At 36.6% G+C, this 23,327-nt stretch overlaps 1 protein-coding gene across 1 annotated transcript in view; it reads right to left on the bottom strand.

Moving 5' to 3' along the window:
- MTREX (Mtr4 exosome RNA helicase) overlaps positions 1-23,327 on the bottom strand; it is a 126,520-nt gene that overhangs the window by 22,261 nt on the left and 80,932 nt on the right. Inside the window, exons 19-23 of the mRNA XM_015140078.3 lie at positions 21,067-21,195; positions 13,590-13,700; positions 11,013-11,201; positions 5,467-5,630; positions 419-524 (exon numbers count right to left, since the gene is read on the bottom strand). Of these exons, the coding sequence (XP_014995564.2) occupies positions 419-524; positions 5,467-5,630; positions 11,013-11,201; positions 13,590-13,700; positions 21,067-21,195 (699 nt within the window). The remainder of the gene's footprint in view (positions 1-418; positions 525-5,466; positions 5,631-11,012; positions 11,202-13,589; positions 13,701-21,066; positions 21,196-23,327) is intronic.

Raw genomic sequence — 23,327 nt, 5'->3', positions numbered from 1 at the left:
TAATGTTTCAGTTCCTAGCAGGACGGACTGCTTCATCATTATTCTTCAATACTGGGGAGTAGAGTTAATTCAACCTCACTCCCCACTTTCATTTTTATCAGACTTTCCTAGTTTTATTCTCATTCATCTTTTTATTTCTAGGACTGTCTAGGACTCGGCCAAATGTTCAATGAATTGGGTTACAGAACAAATTTAAAACTTAAAATCTAATTAATAGTGATTGTTAACAAATCTTATTTTATTCTTTCTAATAATATGTATTTAATCATTCAATTTTCTTAGTACATTTGTGTTAAAGTTGCTGTGATTTCCAATTAACATTAACCTGTAATATGTAAGTATTAGTAATATTTGATAATACAGCCATAACACTATTGGATGTGTGAATTAATAAGATGTGCTAAATCAATTAACTCACATTCTCTTGAAACACAAAGCAGCTTAATAATGCTGTTGCCTGTTCTGCAGAAAGGTCATTGAAAAGGCCATTAAACATCATCTCAGTTAGAAGGAGCTCATCAGCACTACAACGGCAAAACAAAAGAATAAATTTAAAATGTCAGAACACACATGCACACACACATATGCCTTTAACATGTAGTTTTTAATAAAACATATTATTTGACCTTAAGGAGTAATCAATGAGGAATGACAATGATTTAAGGACAAAGCAGATCTCTATAATTACTGATTACATAATCAATGTAAAATGGGGATTTCACATAAAGATTTCAAATATCAAAATGCAAACATTCACTGAAATAAGAACAATTTCTTAACCTTTAGTACGCTAGGAAAAATCATCACTGTCATTTATTTTCTAGGGCCAAAGGACTCTTATAATTACTTTTCAGTTATTTTACAAATAATCTGTAGACTAAAAATAATGAAAAACAATTTTATTAGAAATCTTAATTAAAATGTACTCATAAGAAGACCCACATTTTTTTATTTTTATGTTGTAATTTTTTAAAGTTTTCATATTATAGTAGAGATGGGGTCTTGCTATATTGTCCAGGTTGGTCTGGAACTCCTGAGCTCAAGCAGTCCTCCTGCCTCGGTCTCCCCAAATGCTGCGATTACAGGTGTGAGATGCCACGCCTGGCCAGAAGACTCACATTTTAATTCATATTTTCTAAAGGCTGAAAGGTATATAACCAAGATGGGCAAGAGCCTTTGAATGCAACAAACTGCTGGTCACCAACTGTCATCCACGAATCTGAAAAATATCCATCTAGGAAATACAATTCTAGATTTCAAGTACATCTTTAATAGGTAGGTACTAGCTCATCACTACTTCTGTTTCTTCTCACACTTGCCCTGTCAAAATTACAATTCCAGATTTATATCTCTTTTAAGTCCTAGCTTACTACTTCTGAGTCCTTTTTGCATCATCAAAATACATTTTTTTAAACTGACAACTTGATTTTGTTGAGGAGAGGAAGGTCACCTTCTTTCCTCCATAACTGTAAAACATTTTCATGTACAGACTTATAAGGACAATATATTTATTATTACAAAGATTAGAATGATCAACAGGTTTTAAAAAATTTCTTCATCATCTGTTTCTTTCCAATTTCCTTATATACACAACTGTGTATTTGACTACTTGTGGACCATATAAGGAAACTTTGGTGCACAAATCATAAAAGATGAGACTACTATTACAAGTCCTTTTAGCAAAATGAGATGGTCCAGGTTCTCATCATAGACATTACATAACTACGTCCTTTCTGTTGAATGATTAAATGAATAATCTCATAAATATATATATTTAAATATATATGTGTGTGTGTGTGTGTGTGTATATATATATTTGTCCCTAGAAATATATTGTTCAGCTGAGCACAGTGGCTCATGGCTGTAATCCCAGCGCTTTGGGAAGCTGAAACAGGTAGATCGCTTGAGCCCAGGAGTTTAAGACTAGCCTAGCAACATGGCAAAACCCTGTTTCTACAAAGCAATACAAAAATTAGCTGAGCGTGGTGGCACATGCCTGGAGTCCCAGCTACTCAGGAGGCTGATGTGGGAGGATCATTTAAGCCCAGGAGGTCAAGACTGCAGTGAGCCATGATCTTGCCACTGCATTCCAGCCTGGGTGACAGAGCTAGACCTTGTCTCAAAAAATAAAAATAAAAAAAAAAGAAAAATATTGTTCATGCACTAGTTATGATGTCTGAGAATTTACCTAGGGTCTGAGACTTTGCTTATATAATCAATCTCACCATTACCACTTTGACTACAGTACGTTTTGTCCTGTTGTGTTTATCTTCTGATTTGAGTAACAACTGCAAAATATCTTCACTTATTTTTCTCCTTGGGTGGAAAATGAAAAATTCTGAATTTGCAACTGTGTTCAAGCTAAAAAAGGAACACTACAAAGATGATGTTTCTAGACTTCTATAATCAGGGTTCAGTTGACCCATAAAATAATTGTACTGTATTGTTAAAAAAGTAAACTTTGCCTTTACTTTTTGGAAAGTCTTTAAAAAAAGAATAAAGTCATGAACTATTATAATCTTTACCAACAGTTAAAATATTTATAAATAAAAGTCAAAAACTAAATTTGGGTCTCTAGTGTTAAGCTAAGAGTTAAGTCAAGCAAAGAGGGCAACAATACAAATGAGGAAAGACTATTTCAAGAAGCTACAGTCTAACGTGGGGGGCAGACAAGCTGATAATCACAGAACAGTAATCTAACCGAGAGCTCTAATAGACTTATACAAGTGGCTATGAGGGGAAAAAAAGGGGAGGAGCCTAAAATCAGATTGAAGAAGTTCAGAGCAACTTTCGAAGTTCTTTGCAAAAATATGCAAGAATCGCAGGACATGGGGTAGAGGTTAAAGGTCATATGAAACAAAAGGAAAAGCAGTGTGGGATGTGGCAATAGACTGCTGGAGAGGGAGAGTAAGAATATACTAAATTATGGAATCTATTATAAAAGCAATAAGGAATCACTGAGGGACTTTTACCAAACAGAATGGCACAAAGGGGTGCTGGGTGAAGTGGCTCACACCTGTAATCCCAGCACTTTGGGTGGCTAAGGTGGGCGGACTGCTTAATCACAGGAGTTCAAGACCAGCTTGGGCAACATAACAAGACCCCGTCTCTACAGAAACTTAAAAAAAAAAAATAGCCAGCCGTGGTGGCACACACTTACAGTCCCAGGTTCTTGGGAGACTGAGGCGGGAGGATCACTTGAGCCTGGCAAATTGAGGCTGCAGTGAGCCGAGATTGCACAAGTGCACTCCAGCCTGGGCAACAGAGCAAGATCCCATTTCAATAAGAAAAGAGGAACGACATACCAGATTTGTGCTTTGGGTTTTGAAAACTTAAGAAGGGAGGCAATGAATAATTAGAATGGCAACTGCAGTAATTGAGGCCAAAAATAATGAAGGATACACATTAGCCAGTGGCAATGTTTAAAAAGGCAAAAATGGGTGAGAGAAGGAGTCTAGGAAGATGCCCCAGTTTTTGCAAATTTTGGGGAAAGTTAACAAACTTTGATATAATATTGTTATCATTATAAATGAAAAATGTATCTTGGAATAAAATCAATTTCCATTCTTCTAACACAAAATCTAATTGTGGATATCTAAAGGAAATTTCTGTATTAATTGTAAAACAATAATTATTAGAAGGAAATAATCCCAATAACGTTAGCATATGAATCAGTAGACCAGTACTGCAGTTTAGATTTAATCCTGGATATGTTATTAATTAAAATTCAATAGCACATTATCCTGTGATAACAACTAACTAGGGCTGGGTAGTCACTGCCCCCTTTTGGTGGCTAAGAGTTGTCCTGTTCACCACAGTCTCCTGGTTCTATGCAGACATCTGAGTCTGTAACATCTGGACAGATGAACGATATAAATACATTTTTACTAAGAAAGTCTGAAATCATTTACAAGGCCTGTAGTTCTCTGGTCCTGTCCATCCTGGCCATGCTGAGTACATAAAAAAACTGTTTCAAAAGTGTCTTTTATATATCCACTGAAAATGATGATTATCACTATATAGACAAAACAAGATATATCTTCAGACTGGATATTGCCTGAACTACCAGCTTATGACTTTCCAGTTAAGGAGGACAGAGGCAAACTGGCTCCTAAGTCAGGAGACATTCCTCATGGTGGGAAATAACTAACACAGTTTTTAGAACAGTATCATAAATTGTATTTTCTAAAGATGGCCACAACAGCATCTCCTATACCACATGTTCTTCTAGATTTGCACTGATCTATAAAGACTGCCACGTGCACACGTGGAAATTTCAATTTTAATTAAAATGATATAAACTAAAAAATTCAGTTCCTCCGTCGAAGCACGTGTCAAATGCTAAATAGTGGCTACTGTACTGAACAGTGTAGATACAGAACAATTCCATTATCACAGAAAGTCATATTGAACAACAGCCACTTCCCCATTAAGAGGTGGAATCTAATTATCCCCCACTTGAATCCAGGAGGGTTTATAACTCACCTGTAATCAAGAGAATGTGGTGGAAATGATGCTTATGATAACAAAGCTAGGTTACAAAAGGTAAAGCTAGGTCAGAAAAGGCAACCTTAGCCAGCTAGAAGACTCACACTGGAGCCCTCAGCTACCATGTAAGCATCCTGAGGCTGCCATACTGTGAAGAAGCCCAAACTAGCCCACGTAGAGAGACCACATGGAGAAGCTCTAACAGAGAGAAAGAGGTCCTAACATTCCCCAGCTGCTCCGGACTCCTACTGTTACAGCTTAACCACCTGTCTGACAGCAATCCTGGGGGACACTGAGCCAGAATCATCCAAATGAGCTCTTCCTGAATTTCTGACCCATAAAAACAGTAAGAGCATAAAGTAACTGTTGATGTTGTAAATAATTTAGTTTTGATGTCATCTGTAATGTGACAGAAGATTACTGAAACAAAAAATAATATAAGTAGTTTTAAACTGTGGTTTATAATAAGTGCTGTTGTAAAATCCTATTATTAGTCCAAAATCTCATTACAGTTTGCTACACATGTAACAAGATAATGGTTACTAGGTTAAGTTTCAAGGTGGGAAAATGTTAATAAATTTTAAAAAGTATACAAAATTATATATAAACTAAGATTATGTAAAAATCCCGCAAGGCATTAAAAAAAGTCAAAGGAAATACATACAAATGCTAGGAGTGCTCGTGTTAATTACTGAGATCTAAGAGATTTTTCTAATTTCTCAATTTCACGGTTCAAAACTGTATTAAGTGTGGAAGGTACTGTACAAACTTTATATTTTAAGAAAGCTCTTTCTTCCTAAAGATAACAGTTATTTTAAAATCACTTAAACCTGCGAGGAAGAGTTGTAGTGAGCTGAGATTGTGCCAGTGCACTCCAGCCTGGGTAACACAGTGACACTCCATCTCAAAAAAATAAACAAAAATTAAATTTAAAAATTAAAAAAAAAAAATCAACTTTCTAGAACAACCAGATTTTACCTGCTTATCTCACAGGCCACTCGTCCTTTCATCTCTATTACATCAGAAGAAGTAGCAAATCCCAACCTTCTTAAAACACGTTTGCGACATTTGAGTTCATCCATTTGTAGGACTGTTCTCGCTTTCTTCAGTTCTCGCTTTGCAGATTTAATATCTATTGCAATCTATAGCACATAAAAGTATAAAGAAAGTTCAATAATAAAGTGAACAATGTACAAGGAGATTTATTCATGAAATCAAACAAAAAATATTTTTTAAGAACATCTTACAGTATACTTCTGGGTTAAAGCTTCAGTGCTGGGGAGACTGGGGAAAGTGGAGCTTGGATACGTTCCCAGAACATTACACAAGAGTAATGATTTATCTGAAAAGTTATTAAATACTACCTAAAATATTAAGTACAAAATGTCCATTTGAAAAATCTGAGGCAGAGCAGGCAGATATTAAAAAGTGTAAAAAGCATAAGAAGACAGAGAACAGAGGCCGGGCACAGTGGCTCATGCCTGTAATCCAGCACTTTGGGAGGCTGAGGTTGGCGGATCACAAGGTCAGGAGATCAAGACCATTCTGGCCAACATGGTGAAACCCCATCTCTACTAAAAATACCAAAAAAAAAAAAAAAAAAAATTAGCTGGGTGTGGTGGCGGGCGCCTGTAGTCCCAGCTACTCAGGAAGATGAGGCAGAATTGCTTTAACCTGGGAGGGAGAGGTTGCAGTGAGCCCAGATTGCGCCACTGCACTCCATCCTGGTGACAAAGCGAGATTCTGTCTCACAAAAAAAGAAGACAGAGAACAGAGCATGGCTCTTGCTTAAATGAAGAGAGGTAAGGAGGAAGGCTAGAAGGAGGAGAGTGAGCTGGATATTGTGAGCTAGACAAGGTAGGCTGTAAGAGTAGAAAAAGTCAGTGGTGAATTTAGGATAGGCTCTCCCAAGACAGGATTCAATGTATAATTAATCACACTCCTGAAGTACCAATCCCAGCAGCTCTAGCTTTTCATCCTTAGGGCATCAGGGGATAGCTTAGAGAACAGGGAAAGAAAAATGAGGGTACAGAAATCTTTTCTCTTGACTATCTATATTTCCCCCATGATGTCCTGAAAACTATTCCTTCTTTTTGCCCTTAAGTTAAATCATGAATTTGCCTAAGCTGGAAATGGTTTTAGCAAAGAGAATAGGCCTTTATTCAAAACACAGATGAAACCTTAAAATGAAAATGTATCATCTTGATGTCATCCTTTAGAGTAGATAAGTTTTAAAATTTAGTTAATCAGTAAATATTACATATTTTCCAACGATGACAAGCATACAGTAGTACAAGAACAAAGAACAATGGTATCCTGAAGTGGTTGTTCAGAAAAACACTGACAGAAAAGTTTTGTTAAGTTGAAATTTTTTAGACTTTATTAAACTTCTACTAAGGAGGAAAAATTATGAAGGTGATCAGCAACTGATATTTATTCAGAGATTACCTATGTCCTCTATTTCTAGTGCCTTACATTATTTCATTCTTACAGCAATCCTAAAAGGTAGGGAAGTAATATTAAATCTGCATTTTACAGACGAGAAAACTGAGGCACAGAGTACTAAGTAAATTGGTCAAGAATACAGAGCTACTGAGTGATAAAGATGGAGTTCAAACCCAGGCTAGCAGACCCTAGAATCCAAGCTATTTTCAATTATTTCTATTGCTGTGAACAGAGCTACTGAGTGATAAAGATGGGGTTCAAGCCCAGGCTATCAGACCCTAGATGCAAGCTCTTAGTGATTATTTATATTTCTATGAACAGATGTGTAGTCACAATGCCATGTCGTAGGAAGCAATGCTTTCCAAGCTAGATAATGAATGCTACGCTACCTAGCATGACTTATCAGGCCTATCAGAATAAAACAAACAAACCATTGTTTTTTAGGGTTTGACTGAAGTGACTGAGGATGCCTATGTGAGCAGAGCAAAGCATCGTGCTAATAACTGTGAGGCTTATAAAGCTTACAAGGTAGAAGAGAGTCCAACATTTAAGATTTTTTTTTTCTTGAGTAATGTTTGTATTTTGAATATAAAAATGTTAAAATATTTTAGATATAATGGGTTAAATAAAAATATTACTAAAGTTAATGCCACTGGTTTCTTCTTTTTTTAAATGTGGCCACTAAAAAATTTAAATGCGGCTGACACCAGACAATGCTGTACAAGATCTTTTCCAACACATTTATAAAACAACACAGACACACAGTTGGCCCTATCTGTGGGTTCCACATCCATGGATTCAACCAACCATGGATCAAAAATATTGGGAAAAAAACTGTCTGGACTGTACATGTATACTTTTTATTTTTATTTTTTTAAAGAGATGGGGTCTAACTCTATCACCCAAGCTGAAGTACAGTGGTGCAACCATGGCTCACTGTAGCCTCAACCTCCTTGGCTTAAGTGACCTTCCTACCTCAGCCTCCTGAGTACCTGGGATGACAGGTGCATGCTACCATGCCTGGCTAATTTTTAAAATTTTTTTGCAGTGATGGGGGTCTTGTCATCTTGCCCAGGCTGGTCTCAAACTTCTGGGCTTCAAGTGATCTTCCTGCCTTGGCCTCCCAAAGTGTTGGGTTTACAGGTGTAAGCCACTGTGCCCAGGCTGTATTTTTTTTCCATTAAAAAAGAAATTTTTTATATATATATATATATATATATGTGTATACACACACACACACACACGATGTGTTTATATGTATATAAGCATGGGAAAAAAACTGGACTATACATGTACTTTTTTTTTTTTTTTTTTTTTAAAAGAGATGGGGTCTCACTCTGTCACCCTGGCTGGAGTACAGTGGTGCAACCATGGCTTATATGTATATAATGTGCTTATATGTATATAAGCACATTTTATATATATATATATATATATATATATATGCACATTATAGACAATGGTGGGCAGGGGGCAGGAAAAGAAAAAAAAAGACCACTATACTCTTATTGCTGTAACACAACCACTTAAAGTTTTCCTTTCAGTCTTTTCTGGTGTATTTTATATTTCTGCTAAATAGTAATCATAGTCCACTTCAATTTCAGATCCTTTTTTCATGTAATGCTCATACATGAGCCTTCTTACATGTTATTGCAGAGTCTCCATAACAACTTTATTTAGCCAGTCCCTTCAGCCAGACAATGTCTTTTTCAGTATATTTGAGCAGCTCAGACAATGCCTTCAAACCACCTCCAAGGATGCTTTCCAGTCATCATTCAACCACGCTCAAGTCTACCTGTTCTTGTGTTATGGAAACATAATGCTGACCCTGGTGGCCATGGAGGGACTGACAGCAGGGAGAGAGCTGCTGCAATGGTCCTGGTAAGAGACGAACAGGTGAGAAGCACAACTGGATATCTGTGTAAGTAATGAAAGCTTGTTGTGTCCCAGTTTCCTCATCTTGAGAAGCACCTGGCAAGCTTCCTGCCTAGCAGCACTTCAAGGTGGGTCACAGCATGGATGTGTTCACTAAGCATGCAGCCAATATTGTCTATCTGCTACAGCACCATATGATGTAAGTTCACAAAAAGCTAGAAAGGGAGACGGCTTTAAAACTATGAACTGAACACATTATTAAAGGAGTTTCTACTCATGTATTTATCCAACAAATACTGGGCATTTACTTTATAAAAATAGACCATTATGAGAAAATGTAAATAAAATGAAACATCTGACTCTAAGGAGCTTAAAATCTAGTTTATGAGACACAAAGACAAATGTATTGATAAAAGTGGTATGTGATAAAAGTTGAAAAAGTACAACAGCAAGGAGTTTTAAGTTTCACGGAGGAAGGGAGATTTGTATAGTGTAATACATTCCAGTTGAAAAAAAGTAGGTAGTGGAAAGGATTGTGTTCACGTCAAAAAGCTTTTTCTAAATTCGCTATACAGAATGCTTATAATAATGCTTTTACTGGTTAGACATGAAAGCTAATTATCCTAAAAAGCTGAACTACTACCATTTGACGCTATTAAGATGGCTATAGCAAAAACAATAGACAATAACACGTGCTGACGAAGATGTAGAGAAAGCAGAAATCTCGCAAATTGCTAGTGAGAACATAAAGTGGTGTAGCCACTTTGGAAACAGTCTGGTAGTTTCTCATAAAGGTAAATATAGAGTTACCATAGGATCCAGCAATCCTACCTATTTCCACTCAAGATACTCAAAACATCCATACAAAAACTTGTATACAAATGTTCACAGCAGCATTATTCATCATAGCCAAAAAGTTAGAAAAAAACAAATGTCCTGTCCATCAACTGATGAACGGGTGAACAAAATATGGCATATCCACACAACAAAATATAATTTAGTTAGGCCAGGTATGGTGGCTCATGCCTGTAATCCCAGCACTCTGGGAGGCTGAGGTGGATGGGTAACCTGAGGTCAGGAGTTCAAGACCAGCCTGGCCAACATGGTGAAACCCTGTTTCTAATAAAAATTCAATAATTAGCGGGCATGGTGGTGTGCGTCTGTAATTCTAGCTACTAGGGAGGCTGAGGCAGGAGAATCGCTTGAACCCGGGAGGCAGAGGTTGTAGTGAGCCACAATCACGCCACTGGACTGAAGCCTGGGTGACACAGCAGGACTCTGTCACACATACATATAAAATTTGGCCATAAAAGGAATGAAGTACTGATTTATGCTACAACAGGCATAAAGCTTGCAGACACGCTAAGTGAAAGACAGGAGACATAAACATCATATATTACATGATTCTATTTTAAGAAATATCCAGAATAGGCAAAACCACACAGATAGAAAGTAGACTTGTGATTGCCAAGGGCTGGAGGATGGGATAAACAGAGAGTGGCTGCTAATGGGTATAAAGTTCCTTCAGAGGGTAAGAAGAATGTTCTGAAGTTACATAGTGGTGATGGTTGCAAGTATGTGTGAATACACTAAAAACCAGTGAGCTGGATATTTTAAAAGGGTGAGTGCTATGCTGTGTAAATTATATCTCAATTTTAAAAAGGAAGAAAAAAACAGAACATCCTATGTGAAATATCAAACTACAGCAAAATAAACTTTATCTTGTCTTGCTGATGAGAGCTGACAGGTTCAGAGCTGACAGTTTATTTAAAAGATAGCTGATACCTGGCCAGGCGCGGTGGCTCAAGCCTGTAATCCCAGCACTTTGGGAGGCCGAGATGGGCGGATCACGAGGTCAGGAGATCGAGACCATCCTGGCTAACACGGTGAAACCCCGTCTCTACTAAAAAATACAAAAAACTAGCCGGGCGAGGTGGCGGGCGTCTGTAGTCCCAGCTACTCGGGAGGCTGAGGCAGGAGAATGGTGTAAACCCGGGAGGCGGAGCTTGCAGTGAGCTGAGATCCGGCTGCTGCACTCCAGCCCGGGCGACAGAGCAAGACTCCGTCTCAAAAAAAAAAAAAAAAAGATAGCTAACATTTTCCTGTTTTAGCCAATTAAACCAACAGGACAAGAAAATGACAAACACATATTTATTCAGTGAAACATATAAAATTCTACTATAAAAACCAAGTTTCTGCCATACCTGTGCTTTTTTTTCACAAAGCGTATACACAGTTTCCAAATTTGGATCATTGTGAAGTGGATGAGAATACATTCGATGCTCAAAAGCTTCTACTTTCTGAATGACTTTTTTCAGCCCTTGATCTTGAATGCCCATATCATCAATAGGGTCTAATAAGGGGATGCCGTCAGGAAAACGTTTCTGAACTTCCTGAAAAAAATATATAAAATTCATTTTCATCTTATAGTCAAAATTAGTAAGACCAAACCAAATCCGTGTTTCCTTTTTTTTCTATGCACATGGACATAAAAGGTATACTACATATATAATTTTGTCTTTTGCCAATTTAAATTGTAGGGCATTTTTCTTCTGCATTTATTTTTGAAAACTCTTTTTCAATGCTATCCTATGATTTACAGATGTATTATGATTTACTAATAAAACTACAAGTCATAATTCGATCATAGTCCTGAATGTGGCACAACTTACTGATAAATTCGTTACTGTATAACATTGTTGTAACTTCTTGCCATCACAAGTAATCTTGTATTAAACATCTATGTTTAAACTGCTTTCGGATTATTTCCTTTGTGTTGATGCCTAGGGAGGGCACTATTGACTTGGAAAGTACAGACTTTTTAAAAGCTCCTGAGACCTTTAGCTTAAAAAAACACATGAATAATGGTTAAATGCAATAAACATATTCGTACACAGAAGAAATAGCTCACTGTAGGCTGGCATCCTATTGAGAAACTTTCAGGGTCTTGGATAAGCCTTAAAGATAAGATAGGATTTGGCTAGTTAGGAACTGGGAATTGGGGAGGAGAAACACATTAACAGTAAAAAACAAATGTAAAGGGTTCAAAGACATTTGCAGATTATTGTCCTAAATGAGCAGATAATGCTAGCTCTTTCAAAAGACTGGTATCTCCGGTAAGTGCATATGGTACAGTTTCAAGATATATGTCTGCCCTAATCAAAGGGGGCTAGCGTCAGCGCAAAAATCTTACACATGAGCCTGGCCAATTTTTATATATAAAGAAACTGAGTCACAGGTGTGAGGTTTCAGAACAGAGAAAACACTAAAACTGTAGTTCTGAAGTTTAAAAAGTATAATTAATGTAGCTAAAGGGAAATCTTTATACATTATGTGAAGGGTTCTGTTGGCAGGCTAATTTCCCCAATTTTTCCTCCTGTGGCTTCTCACCATGTGGTGACTATGTAAAGGACTATGAAGGACCAAGAAAAAAAACAGTCTAACTTTGTTTAAATCATGATGCAAAACTGAGACTCAGGTTATCGTGAAATTCATGTGAAAGCTGAAATATATCAACACGATATAGCACAGGGATGTTTAAAACAAATACAGACAAGCCTGAAATTTGCCAATAGACAAAGAAATTAATTTCAATTTTAACTTTAGCAAAATGAGAACTGACCTAACCCAGAAGTATAAAACAATCATTTTTTTCAAAATAATGGCATTACTTAATGCTAAATTAATAATGATTAATGTGTATTTCTGCTCAAAACTGTGCTATTCTGAAAATATTAGAAAAAACAATTTCAGTGGGACTTTACGCTTCAATGAACTTATAAGATATATTTATTTACTACCAGACCAACAGTGATAAAAACTTTCTAGAAGTGATTGTTTTGGAAAAGATATCCACATCTACATAAAAATTTTGTAAAACTGTCAGAGAATCATTCATTTCATGAAGCCCACCATTGGAACACAGCTTAAAAATTCCTACTCTACACTGAAAGCATCCTACTATCTTTGCTTTCTCAGATTTTAGTACAGAGCCTTCACTGCACAGTAAATGCTCTTCAAACTATTAACTAAATAACTTTGTTAAAATCACTTCCTTTTTTTTTTTTCTTAAAAGAGACAAGGTCTCCCTCTGTTGCACATGCTAGAGTGCAGTGATGTGATCACAGCTTACTGTAGCCTGGAACTCCTGGAATCAAGTGAACCTCCTGCCTTGGCCTCCTGAGTAGCTGGGATTACAGGTGCATACCACTGAGTCCTACTAATTTCTTTTTAAATTATTTTTTAAATTTTTTGTAGAGATGGGGGCCTCACTATGTTGCCCAGGTTGGTTTCAAATTCCTGGCCTCTGGTGATCCTTGTGCTGTGGCATCCCAAAGAGTTGGGATTACAGGCATGAGCCACTGCACCTTGTTTCTACTAGAAAATTAAATTTACTACAAAATCTTAATTTTCCCTATTGAAAATTAAACAATTTCATGTATTTATTGACTATATTAAAAAATGGTTAAAAGTCCTGTCAGTACATGATTTTATACATAAAACTTGTAATACAGTCTATAGTTTTCACTCAAAATGAATAAAGTAAAATGGTTTTCCTTCTGAGTCCTCCTTTACTAACTTTGTTGGCAGATTCAAAGAGAGGACAAATCCACATGAAAATCTGCTGCCATTATTTTTATGAAAAATCATTGCCACTATTGGCAGTATTTATAGGTATTCTGAAAGAAAGCAATATATTTAAAAGCATTTCAGTTGCCTCTTTATAAACACTATCTGTATTTACATAAAATTTATATTTAGTTTATAAAATTAACACATACCTGTATTGATTTTAAAACACTCTGTCTATTGTCCACTGGCCGAAGGTCTTTAGGAATGTAAAGCCTAACACTGCTGATAGCAGACAGGAGATGCACCAAAACTGGGACAACCTATGACCAAAAGGTTATACAGTATTACAGTTAAGCTTGCACGTGTTCATATTCTACTATTTCCTAAACTTGCATCCTTACAGAGAAGTTGCATTTACAGTATGTAACAGGTATAAGTACATAATAATTACTGGGAAGCATTCTCTCATCCTGAAGCTTTTATCGTAATAGAGACTGTATTTAAAAAGTAAAAACTAGTTCAAACCTCTAAATAACAGGTAAATAAATGGTACATAAAAATAAGAGCTCCCCTCAATACAGAAGCCACACTTTATTCATTTTTTTTTTTTTTTTTTTGAGACTGAGTCTGGCTCTGTCGCCCAGGCTGGAGTGCAGTGGCCGGATCTCAGCTCACTGCAAGCTCCACCTCCCGGGTTTACGCCATTCTCCTGCCTCAGCCTCCCGAGTAGCTGGGACCACAGGCGCCCGCCACTTCGCCCGGCTAGTTTTTTGTATTTTTTAGTAGAGATGGGGTTTCACCGTGTTAGCCAGGATGGTCTCGATCTCCTGACCTCGTGATCCGCCCGTCTCGGCCTCCCAAAGTGCTGGGATTACAGGCTTGAGCCACCGCGCCCGGCCCCACTTTATTCATTTTTATGGTCTCAGATATTTGGCAGTTCAAAAATATTAATACATAAAGGTACTATAGTACTAAAAATGAAAGATTCTTGTTTAATAGGTTTAGGAGGTCAAGAAAGATTCATGTAAGTTCTGGATGGGCAGGAATGAAGAAGTATTTCAAAGAGAGAAAGCAGCATATTCCACTAGACATAATCTTGAAGAACACCTATGTGCAAACTTTCTTCCATGCTTTCTCTTGTCGAAATGGCAAATTATCAACATTAAATTTTGCTTCAAGTGATCTTGAATCCAGAGAGCCTCCATAAACTGAGGCAAAGTTAATGTTTCCACAGGTCCAAATCTGTCTCCCACGGCTACTTTTACACTGATCACTGATGAAAACACAATTTCCACTGGCTTGCTGATAACAAATATATTCATAGTGCTTTAATGAACAAAAATGGTATAGCGGTTGAACATGTGAATGCAGTCTTCAGCTAATTGTGTGACCTTACACAAATTATCGAACCTTTCTAGATTTTCTAGTAAAGGTAGAAAGGTTCGATAATTTGCCAAACTTGCCAAAAAAGGTTTAGTTTGTCAAACCATTAACAGAAGTTTTTCTCTCTCTAGTTAAGTTTTTGGGGTGGGGTGTTTTTTCTTTCTTCCTGCCTGCCTTTTCCTCCTCTTTTTTAATCATTTGAAACTAACTTGCAGACAACAATCACTTCACTTGACCAGCAAATACATGTATATGTTAAGAACAAGCACATTCTCCTGCAAAGCTACAATATTGTAGGAATATTGTATATGATAAGGAAATATCATATACAATCCCTATGCAGATTTCCCCACGGACCCCCTAATGACCTTCATACATTACTACTACCATTATACTTTTGGATCCAGCCAAAGATCACAAACTGGATTTAGTGGTCATGTCTCCTTAGTCTTCTTTAATCTAAAAATACACCCCACCTTTCTTGCTCTTTTATGGTACTGACATTTTCACAGATTTCCAAATTTACAGAAAAGTTGTAAGAATGAAATAAATCCCACATACCCTTATTTCAATTCTCTAATTGGTTATATTTTGCCTATTTGCTTCATTGTTCTCTTTCTACACACATAAAGTACAAGTGTTAAATGAGGGAAATCTAATGTCGAGACAATATCATCTAATCTGTAGTCCATATTAAGATTTCACCCCTCTTTCACAATAATGTCTTTTATACCACTCTATCTTCCCCACCACCACTCCATGGAACCAAACTAGGATCACACACTGATGTCACATTTCTTTCTTCTTTAATCTAGAACAGTTCCCCAGTTTTTCTGTCTCTCTCAAGACCTTGATTTTTTTTTTTTTTTAATAAAGGTTATTTTATAGAATGACTCTCAGTTTGGGTTTCTCTAGTCATGAGGAATCATAAGATTCAGATTATGCATTTTTGGTAGAAGTCATGTTCTGTTCTACTCAGTCCACTAGTCAACATTATTAGAGATAATGTTGATCACTTTGATCATTTGATTAAGGTGCTATCTGCAGGATTCTTTATTATAGTATTATTTACTATTTTACTCTCTACAATTAAGAAATTGGTAGGGAGAGCCTTTAGAGACTTTGGAAATATCACTTCTTCATTAAACTTTCAGTTTACTAGTTTCAGCATCCATGGATGATTCTTGCCATAGTCAATTATTATTTGTGGTAGTTGCCTAATGGTGACTTTTCTAACTTTTATTTTATTTATTCTTTGAGATGAAGTCTCACTCTGTTGCCCAGGCTGGAGTGCAATGGCATGATCTCGGCTCAATGCAATCTCTACCTCCCGGGTTCAAGCAATTCTCCTGCCTCAGCCTCCTGAGTAGCTAGGATTATAGGCATGTGCCACCATGCCCAACTAATTTTGTATTTTTAGTAGAGATGGCATTTCGCCATGTTGATCAGGCTGGTCTCGAAATCCAGACCTCAAGTGATCCGCCTACCTTGGCCTTTCACAGTGCTGAGATTAAAGGCGTGAGCCACCATGGCCGGCCATTTCTTTTATATTTTATATATCTCTTTCTGGATTCATGGATTATTTTATTTTCATATGGTTATAATCCTTTACTATCTTTTTTTTTTTGAGATGGAGTCTCACTCTGTCACCCAGGCTGGAGTGCAGCGGTGCGATCTCGGCTCACTGTAACCATCACCTCCGGTTCAAATGATTCAACTGCCTCAGCCTCCCAAGTAGCTGAGACTACAGGCACCTGCCACCATGCCTGGCTAATTTTTGTATTTTTAGTAGAGATGGGGTTACACCATGTTAGACAGGCTGGTCTTAAACTCCTGACCTCAGGTGATCTGCCTGCCTCTGCCTCCCAAAGTGCTGGGATTACAGGTGTGAGCCACCATGCCCAGTCCTTTACTATCATTTTTATTTTTACTTCCAAACTCTCTAATTCAGGGGTCCCCAAGTCCCAGAATGGTACCAGTCTGTGGCTTGTTAGGAACCAGGCCATGCAGCAAGAGTGGTGGGGGAGCAAGCATTACCACCTGAGCTCCCCCCCCGTCAGATCAGCAGCAACATTAGATTCTCATAGCAGCGCAAACACAGCGCATGCAAGGGATCTAGGTTGCTTGGTCCTTATGAGAATCTAAGGTCTGATGATCGGAGGTGGGACAGTTTCATCCCCAAACCACCGCTGCTCCACATTGATCCATGGAAAAACTATCTTCCATGAAACCAGTTTCTTGTGCTAAAAAGACTGGGGACTGCTGGTCTAATTCATTTTAGAAACAACATTCTGTAAGCTGCACTGGGTTTTGGGCCACCAATTTGTGAACCAGCAGTTGATGCACTGTTTGGACAGAGAAGACTCAGGACATGAAAGATTATCAATACCACATAGCCAGCATCCAGAGTTAAAGATGCACAATTTGTATGCACTAAGGTACATCTAAAAAGGTAGAAAAATTAAAAATTGATTCACTTGGCTTTAGAAAGAGTATTTTTATATACCTGTAGTTGAATTCAATATGCACAGGTATCTGTGAATTTCCTTCAAAACAGAGTAAAACCATTTTGTGAAGACGAGATTCAGAAGGAAGACAAAAACTGTCCAATTTCAAAGGCTGCTTTCCATAATAAACTCCATCCAAGAAATGGTCAACTAACACTTTAATGACAGGAAACAGATTACAAAGGCCATTTATAAATGTCTCCTAAAGCACAGAAAAGGGAAATCCTAAGAGTTCCCTAACTAGAAACATGACATTTTATAAACAAGAAGTTAAATGTTTAAAAATTGAATGTATAGTTGTCATGAAATTATAAACATCAAATTTCAGATATTTTAAAACATCGTAATATTTGCATATGGCAGTTTATTCATTTTTCTAAACCCAATTACTTTCATGATATAACTCAGAATTCAGGTTCAACATGATGCGTCTTTATAAGTCCAAATAACCATGTAAGCAATCAGTGGAAACTTGCTAGAATACCAATAACAGGAAGTATTTTTATCCTTAGACCTTTTTTTTTTTTTTTGAGACTGAGTCTGGCTCTGTCGCCCAGGCTGGAGTGCAGTGGCCGGATCTCAGCTCACTGCAAGCTCCGCCTCCCGGGTTTACGCCATTCTCCTGCCTCAGCCTCCCGAGTAGCTGGGACTACAGGCGCCGCCACCTCGCCCGGCTAGTTTTTTGTATTTTTTAGTAGAGACGGGGTTTCACCATGTTCACCAGGATGGTCTCGATCTCCTGACCTCGTGATCCACCCGTCTCGGCCTCCCAAAGTGCTGGGATTACAGGCTTGAGCCACCGCGCCCGGCCCTTAGACCTTTTAAATCTTTTAAATTTTCCCCTAAATAAGCAAATGTGGTAGATAATATAAGAAGTAAGTTTTAAGTCAATACATTTTAAATACATTTCAAGCTATATAATTTCTTCAAATCAAGACTATCAGCTAAAACATGGTTTTTGAATTTTTCATTCAAACAAGCAAGTTGTTTTTTGAACCAACTGAATTTTAATCAAGTCATGGCAGACACAGTTATTTTATCCAATGTGCTATTGATTAATTCACTATTAAAAAACTGGATGTATGTCAGTGAAAATGGTGGAGTAAGGACCTCCAAAAATCCTCTTCTCCATAAAAGCAATGCCAACACTGAGAAAACTTGTCAAAATCAACTTCTTCAGAATTCTGGAAATTAACCAAAGGCTTGTAGGAATTCAGTGATCATATATTCAAGAAAAATGCTGACTTTTGGTAAGAACAGCAAGCTTTGTGGCAAATTTAACTTATCCTACTCCATCTCCCACTCCTCAGCTTTCTAACAGCCTGAAAACCAAAGAGTAAATCCCACTGAAAACCAGTATTGTAGCCACTGGAGGGGAGAGAATAGGGTGGAACCTCTTCAAAGGCCTATTCCCAAAGAATTGTCATTATTCTTGTCTGGTGGTTCCCTGGAAGACTCCATTCACAAGGCTGTTTTTTATTTGACCTGACTGAGAGCTTACCAGTGCAAACCATTTTCCTGGATGTGTTTGTCAAAAGTAGTAAGAAGCAACTGCTTAACACCATGGCTGCCTGAGGTTGTGAATGACAGCTGGGACAAACAACAGGTTAACCAGAAAGCTTAAAAGGAAAAGCTGGGGAGTAAGACATTCATGGGGAATTAGAAAAGCTCCCACACATTTCTGGAAATCTAGAAGGCCATGACCAGGGCTGTGTGCATGCCCAAGAAAGCCCTGAAAAGACTCTAAGCTTTCACTTCTGTCTGACCATGAAATTGTACATCCAGGAAGCGGCTAAGGTAATGTTGTTAACTGTGTAGCTGAGGGTTGATGGCTTGCTGCAATATGTATACAAAGCCTCTAAATAAAGACTGGGGAACGTTTTTTATTTTTTAGACAGAGCCCTGCTCTGTCACCCAGGCTGGAGTGAAGTGGCACAATCTTGGCTCACTGCAACCTCCACCTCCTGGGTTCAAGTAAGTCTCCTGCCTCAGCCTCTTGAATAGCTGAAGCTACAGGCGCACACCATCATGTTGGCTAATTTTTGCATTTTTAGTACAGATGGGTTTTGGCCATGTTGGCCAGGCTGGTCTCGAACTCCTGACCTCAAGTCATCTACCCACCTCAGCCCCTCAAAGTGCTGGGATTACAGGCATGAGCCACCACGCCCAGCCAGACAGGAGAACTTAATGATTGCAGACATTTAAGGAAGTCTCTGCACAATTATGAGCTGACCATTAAACTAACCAAGCAGAGATCTTTGTGGCCACACACAATTTAAAAATACAGACTTAAAACTTTTGAATTCAGAAATAACAAAACAAACCAATGACAACAAGTAACAAGAATAAACTCTGGGAGAGCAGGAAAACTCTTGCCAATTTCCTTAGCAGCATAGACTGAAATAAACATAATAAAAAACGCTACAGGAGCAGAGGAAAGGTCCTCACTTGGCCTTGGTTTCAGGACTGCCTATATAATTTTCTTGGAAGAATCTGAGCTTTCAGTGTGAGAGTGCTGTGCCTTACTATCAATGTCTGCCATGAGAAAGGGAGAATGTTGAGATGTGTGGCACACATTTGCTATTCCAACTTGCAATAACTCCTAAAGGCCCTTTGGGGACAATGAGTATATGCCGAACTGTGGGAGTTTTAGCCTCATTTATAGTTAGGCAGTCAGTCAGTAAAATAAATGTTAGAAAAAAATAAAAATCACACAAGTTTCACTTGGTGGTGGAATTCTAGAGGTGAACAAATTAGAAGACTAAGAAAAGGAGGCCAAAGTTTAGGTAATATTCAGAATTATAAATAAACATTTAAATCGTCATTTAAAAATGTTACAGTGAATTGTCTTTTTAAAAATACTGCCAACTCCAAAACCCGTAATTTATCGATCCAAAGAAGAAGTCTATGATACTACAGTGGTAGATTTTACTTTCTACAAACCAATCTCATAATAACAAATTTCATTGCAATGACTTTTTGTAAAAGACTTATCCAGTACGCCACATTTTACATTTAATAAAAGCACATGTAAATTAAATGATTTTAACTAAGGAAATTTGGGTAGAAATTTTTCATTGTTAAAATAATGCTTCAGTCATTACAGAGCCTCCTCCTTAAAATTGGGTTATGTTCTGATAAACTAGTTGTAAGTTGAAAATATTGTTAGGTCAAAAACGTATTTAATACATGAACACCTAATCTACCAAACATAACTTGGTGCAGTTTACCTTAAATGTGCTAAGAACACTTACACTGGCCTACATTTGGGCAAAATCATCTAACACAAAGCCTATTAATCTCATTAATGTATTGATGTATTAATCATCTCATTAATGTATTAATGTTCTATAATACTTAATGATTATTGCTTTTGCACTGTTGTAAAGTCAAAAAATCCTAAATCAGGGCTGCCTATATTTCCATGGGAATGGGAAATAAACAGCATGAATGGATTCAAACTGTAAAATCACTCAGTCACAAGCAAAGATAACGAAAAATCTTTACAGCCCTGGTAAAATCCAGCTTCATGTAAAATTTCAATGACTGAATACTTTTTCTTTCACTTTGTCACGATTTATCTTGTAACTTGATAAAAGAAAAATAAAACAAATCTCATTAATTATCCTACTGATATGTTAGATGGCTTTACCTTAAATATACCTTAAAATACCTTGAAAAATTCTGATTTAGAGATCATGATAGTATGTTCATTACCATCACATTGGAGAACTTTGGTGATTATAAGTAAGTTACAGAATATCTGAAATCTGAAGACAGAAAGTTATGCACAAACCTGCATCTCTCCTTTCTCATCAGGTTTAGCTGGTTTTGCAGCTTCTGTAGCTGAATTTTTCAAGCTCTCTTTGCTACAGCGAAGAAGTACTTCTACTACATACAAAGGATCCAGTTCACCAGAGTTAGGCTAAAAAACAAAACAGAAGATGTTCATTCATTCTTAAGAAACTGGCCCACAAATAGTTCCATCTGTACAGGAACTATTTTCTCAGCATTTAGCATTATGACTGACACAAACTGTGTAATACATATTTATTTTATGAAACGAAAACTGTCTCTCTGGATTCAACATGTTCCACTGGATGAGAAAACACAGAAATAACTTTGTATTTATAAATTTTCTATTTATAAATTCTAATTTAATAGTACAAGCACTGTCAAGTGTGTCACAGAATGTTTCTAATAATGTTAAGAAACTAAAATTTTCAGTGTCAGAAAATTAATTTGTATCTTCAAATCACTCTAAATAACATAAAAGATAGATTGAGAAGAGATTATTTTATTGCTTATTATGCTAGCATTTCTATAATGTGGTTCCAATTTTTATTGTCTTTTAGTCTTTAATATTCTGTAATAAAGCTATAATTCTGAAGATCTAACAACTACTAAGATCTCACCACTACTTCTGCACTATGATAATGTATGTTTGAGTAGTATCTTTCAAGCAATAACAGAAGATATTTTTTCAGTACAGAATTCTTTTTAAAAATATTTAAATAATCTATTTTGCATAAAATACATAAAAGGAAAGTTATATGGCAATGACTTGACTATGTGGCCTCCACCCAGGACAGTTCCTACTAAAAAAAATGAAAATCTGTCAATAGATGACAATGAATCCATTTCTACAATCTATTTCTGCAATAAACTACCAATAGTTTAACAAGAAAACGTATTTCCAAAGAAAAAAGAAATCACAATTATTTTAAATCAAGTTCAAATTTCCTCAAAGAAAGCATACGCTCTATTATTACAATATGAAAGAAAAACTAACTTTTTCTCAGCATACATTAGTTCAAAATGTGGTTAAAGGAAGTTGCAAAACATTCCTTAGTTTAAACACAAAGCACAGATGAAGATAGTATTTTGATTAGATTATTTTTATCTGCAAAGATTGTGTTCAGTCATTATGAAATGAGTTTTACAAACAATGAGCTAAACAAATAGCTATGATCAACTATCAAGTCTTCCTAAGGAGCCAATGATTATAAGAAGACTCAATGATTATCATATTAGCTTTACAGAGGAGGAAAAAAACCCTCTGAATAAGATGCATAACACAATTTGATAGATGAATTAGCTCCAAAGTGCTAGGAAGATGTGAGTATCTGAAAAAAAAAACCCCACAGGCATATGAGCAATCTTTAATGTTTCTAGATAACTCTGTTGCTGGATTTGGTCCCAATTTTGTAGATTTCATTAATAAATTTAATACTCTCTGTAAGATACAACAATCACAGAAGTGACTATTTTAACTGAAGTATATCATACATAATCATCTATTTATGCAGAGCTACTAAAACCAACTTATAGCATTATGGAAATATTCTCAAGTGTTACTATGGAAACACAATAGGAAACCATCTACACTGTAACATTAAATGAAAATTTGATGTTAAAGGTATTTCCTAAGATTATTAATTTTTTCTCAGCTAACTTGCTTTAGTTTTGCACTCTGTAAAGACGGATCAATGCCAGCTTTCAGATAAAAAACTAGTTAAGTCTTCTATTATCTTAATTTAGATTTTTGTTTATAAGTCCTAATTTTTACTTCTTAACAGTATAACTGAACTTGTTTTTCCCAGCTTTTCTTTATTCCTTTTAAAGTGTGGCTAATTTCTGGCTATAAACTGAAATTACCTAATTAAAACACAATTTGGTAATCCCAAGCTTGTAGAACGCAAAGAAACAAGCAATTTAAAATAACAATGACAAGTACAATTACATTTTTATTTATTTAAAATGCTTCTAAGTTTTCTTTGTTGGTTTGTATACACCCTCTGCCTCTGGCAAGCTCTACTGGCCACAAAAATCTTTGGATTTGTATTCTGACTTAGATCCCAAAATTAATAAAAATGTACTTCACATTTTTAGTGAACAAATTCAAGCAGTGAAATGGAAAAATTAGTTTCACCACCAATAGAAACAGAAAAAAATGAATGTGTTCCTCTCTAATCCTCATTTTATCTTTGCCTAAAAGAACTCTCATCGACTGATTCTACCTTTATAGTTAGACAGTCACATGAATGAATTTAGGAT

Source organism: Macaca mulatta, chromosome 6, assembly GCF_049350105.2.
Source record: "Macaca mulatta isolate MMU2019108-1 chromosome 6, T2T-MMU8v2.0, whole genome shotgun sequence".
NCBI classification, from domain to species: Eukaryota; Metazoa; Chordata; class Mammalia; order Primates; family Cercopithecidae; genus Macaca; species Macaca mulatta.
Note: the sequence above shows the minus strand (reverse complement) of the source record. Positions and strands in the feature narration are given on the sequence as shown.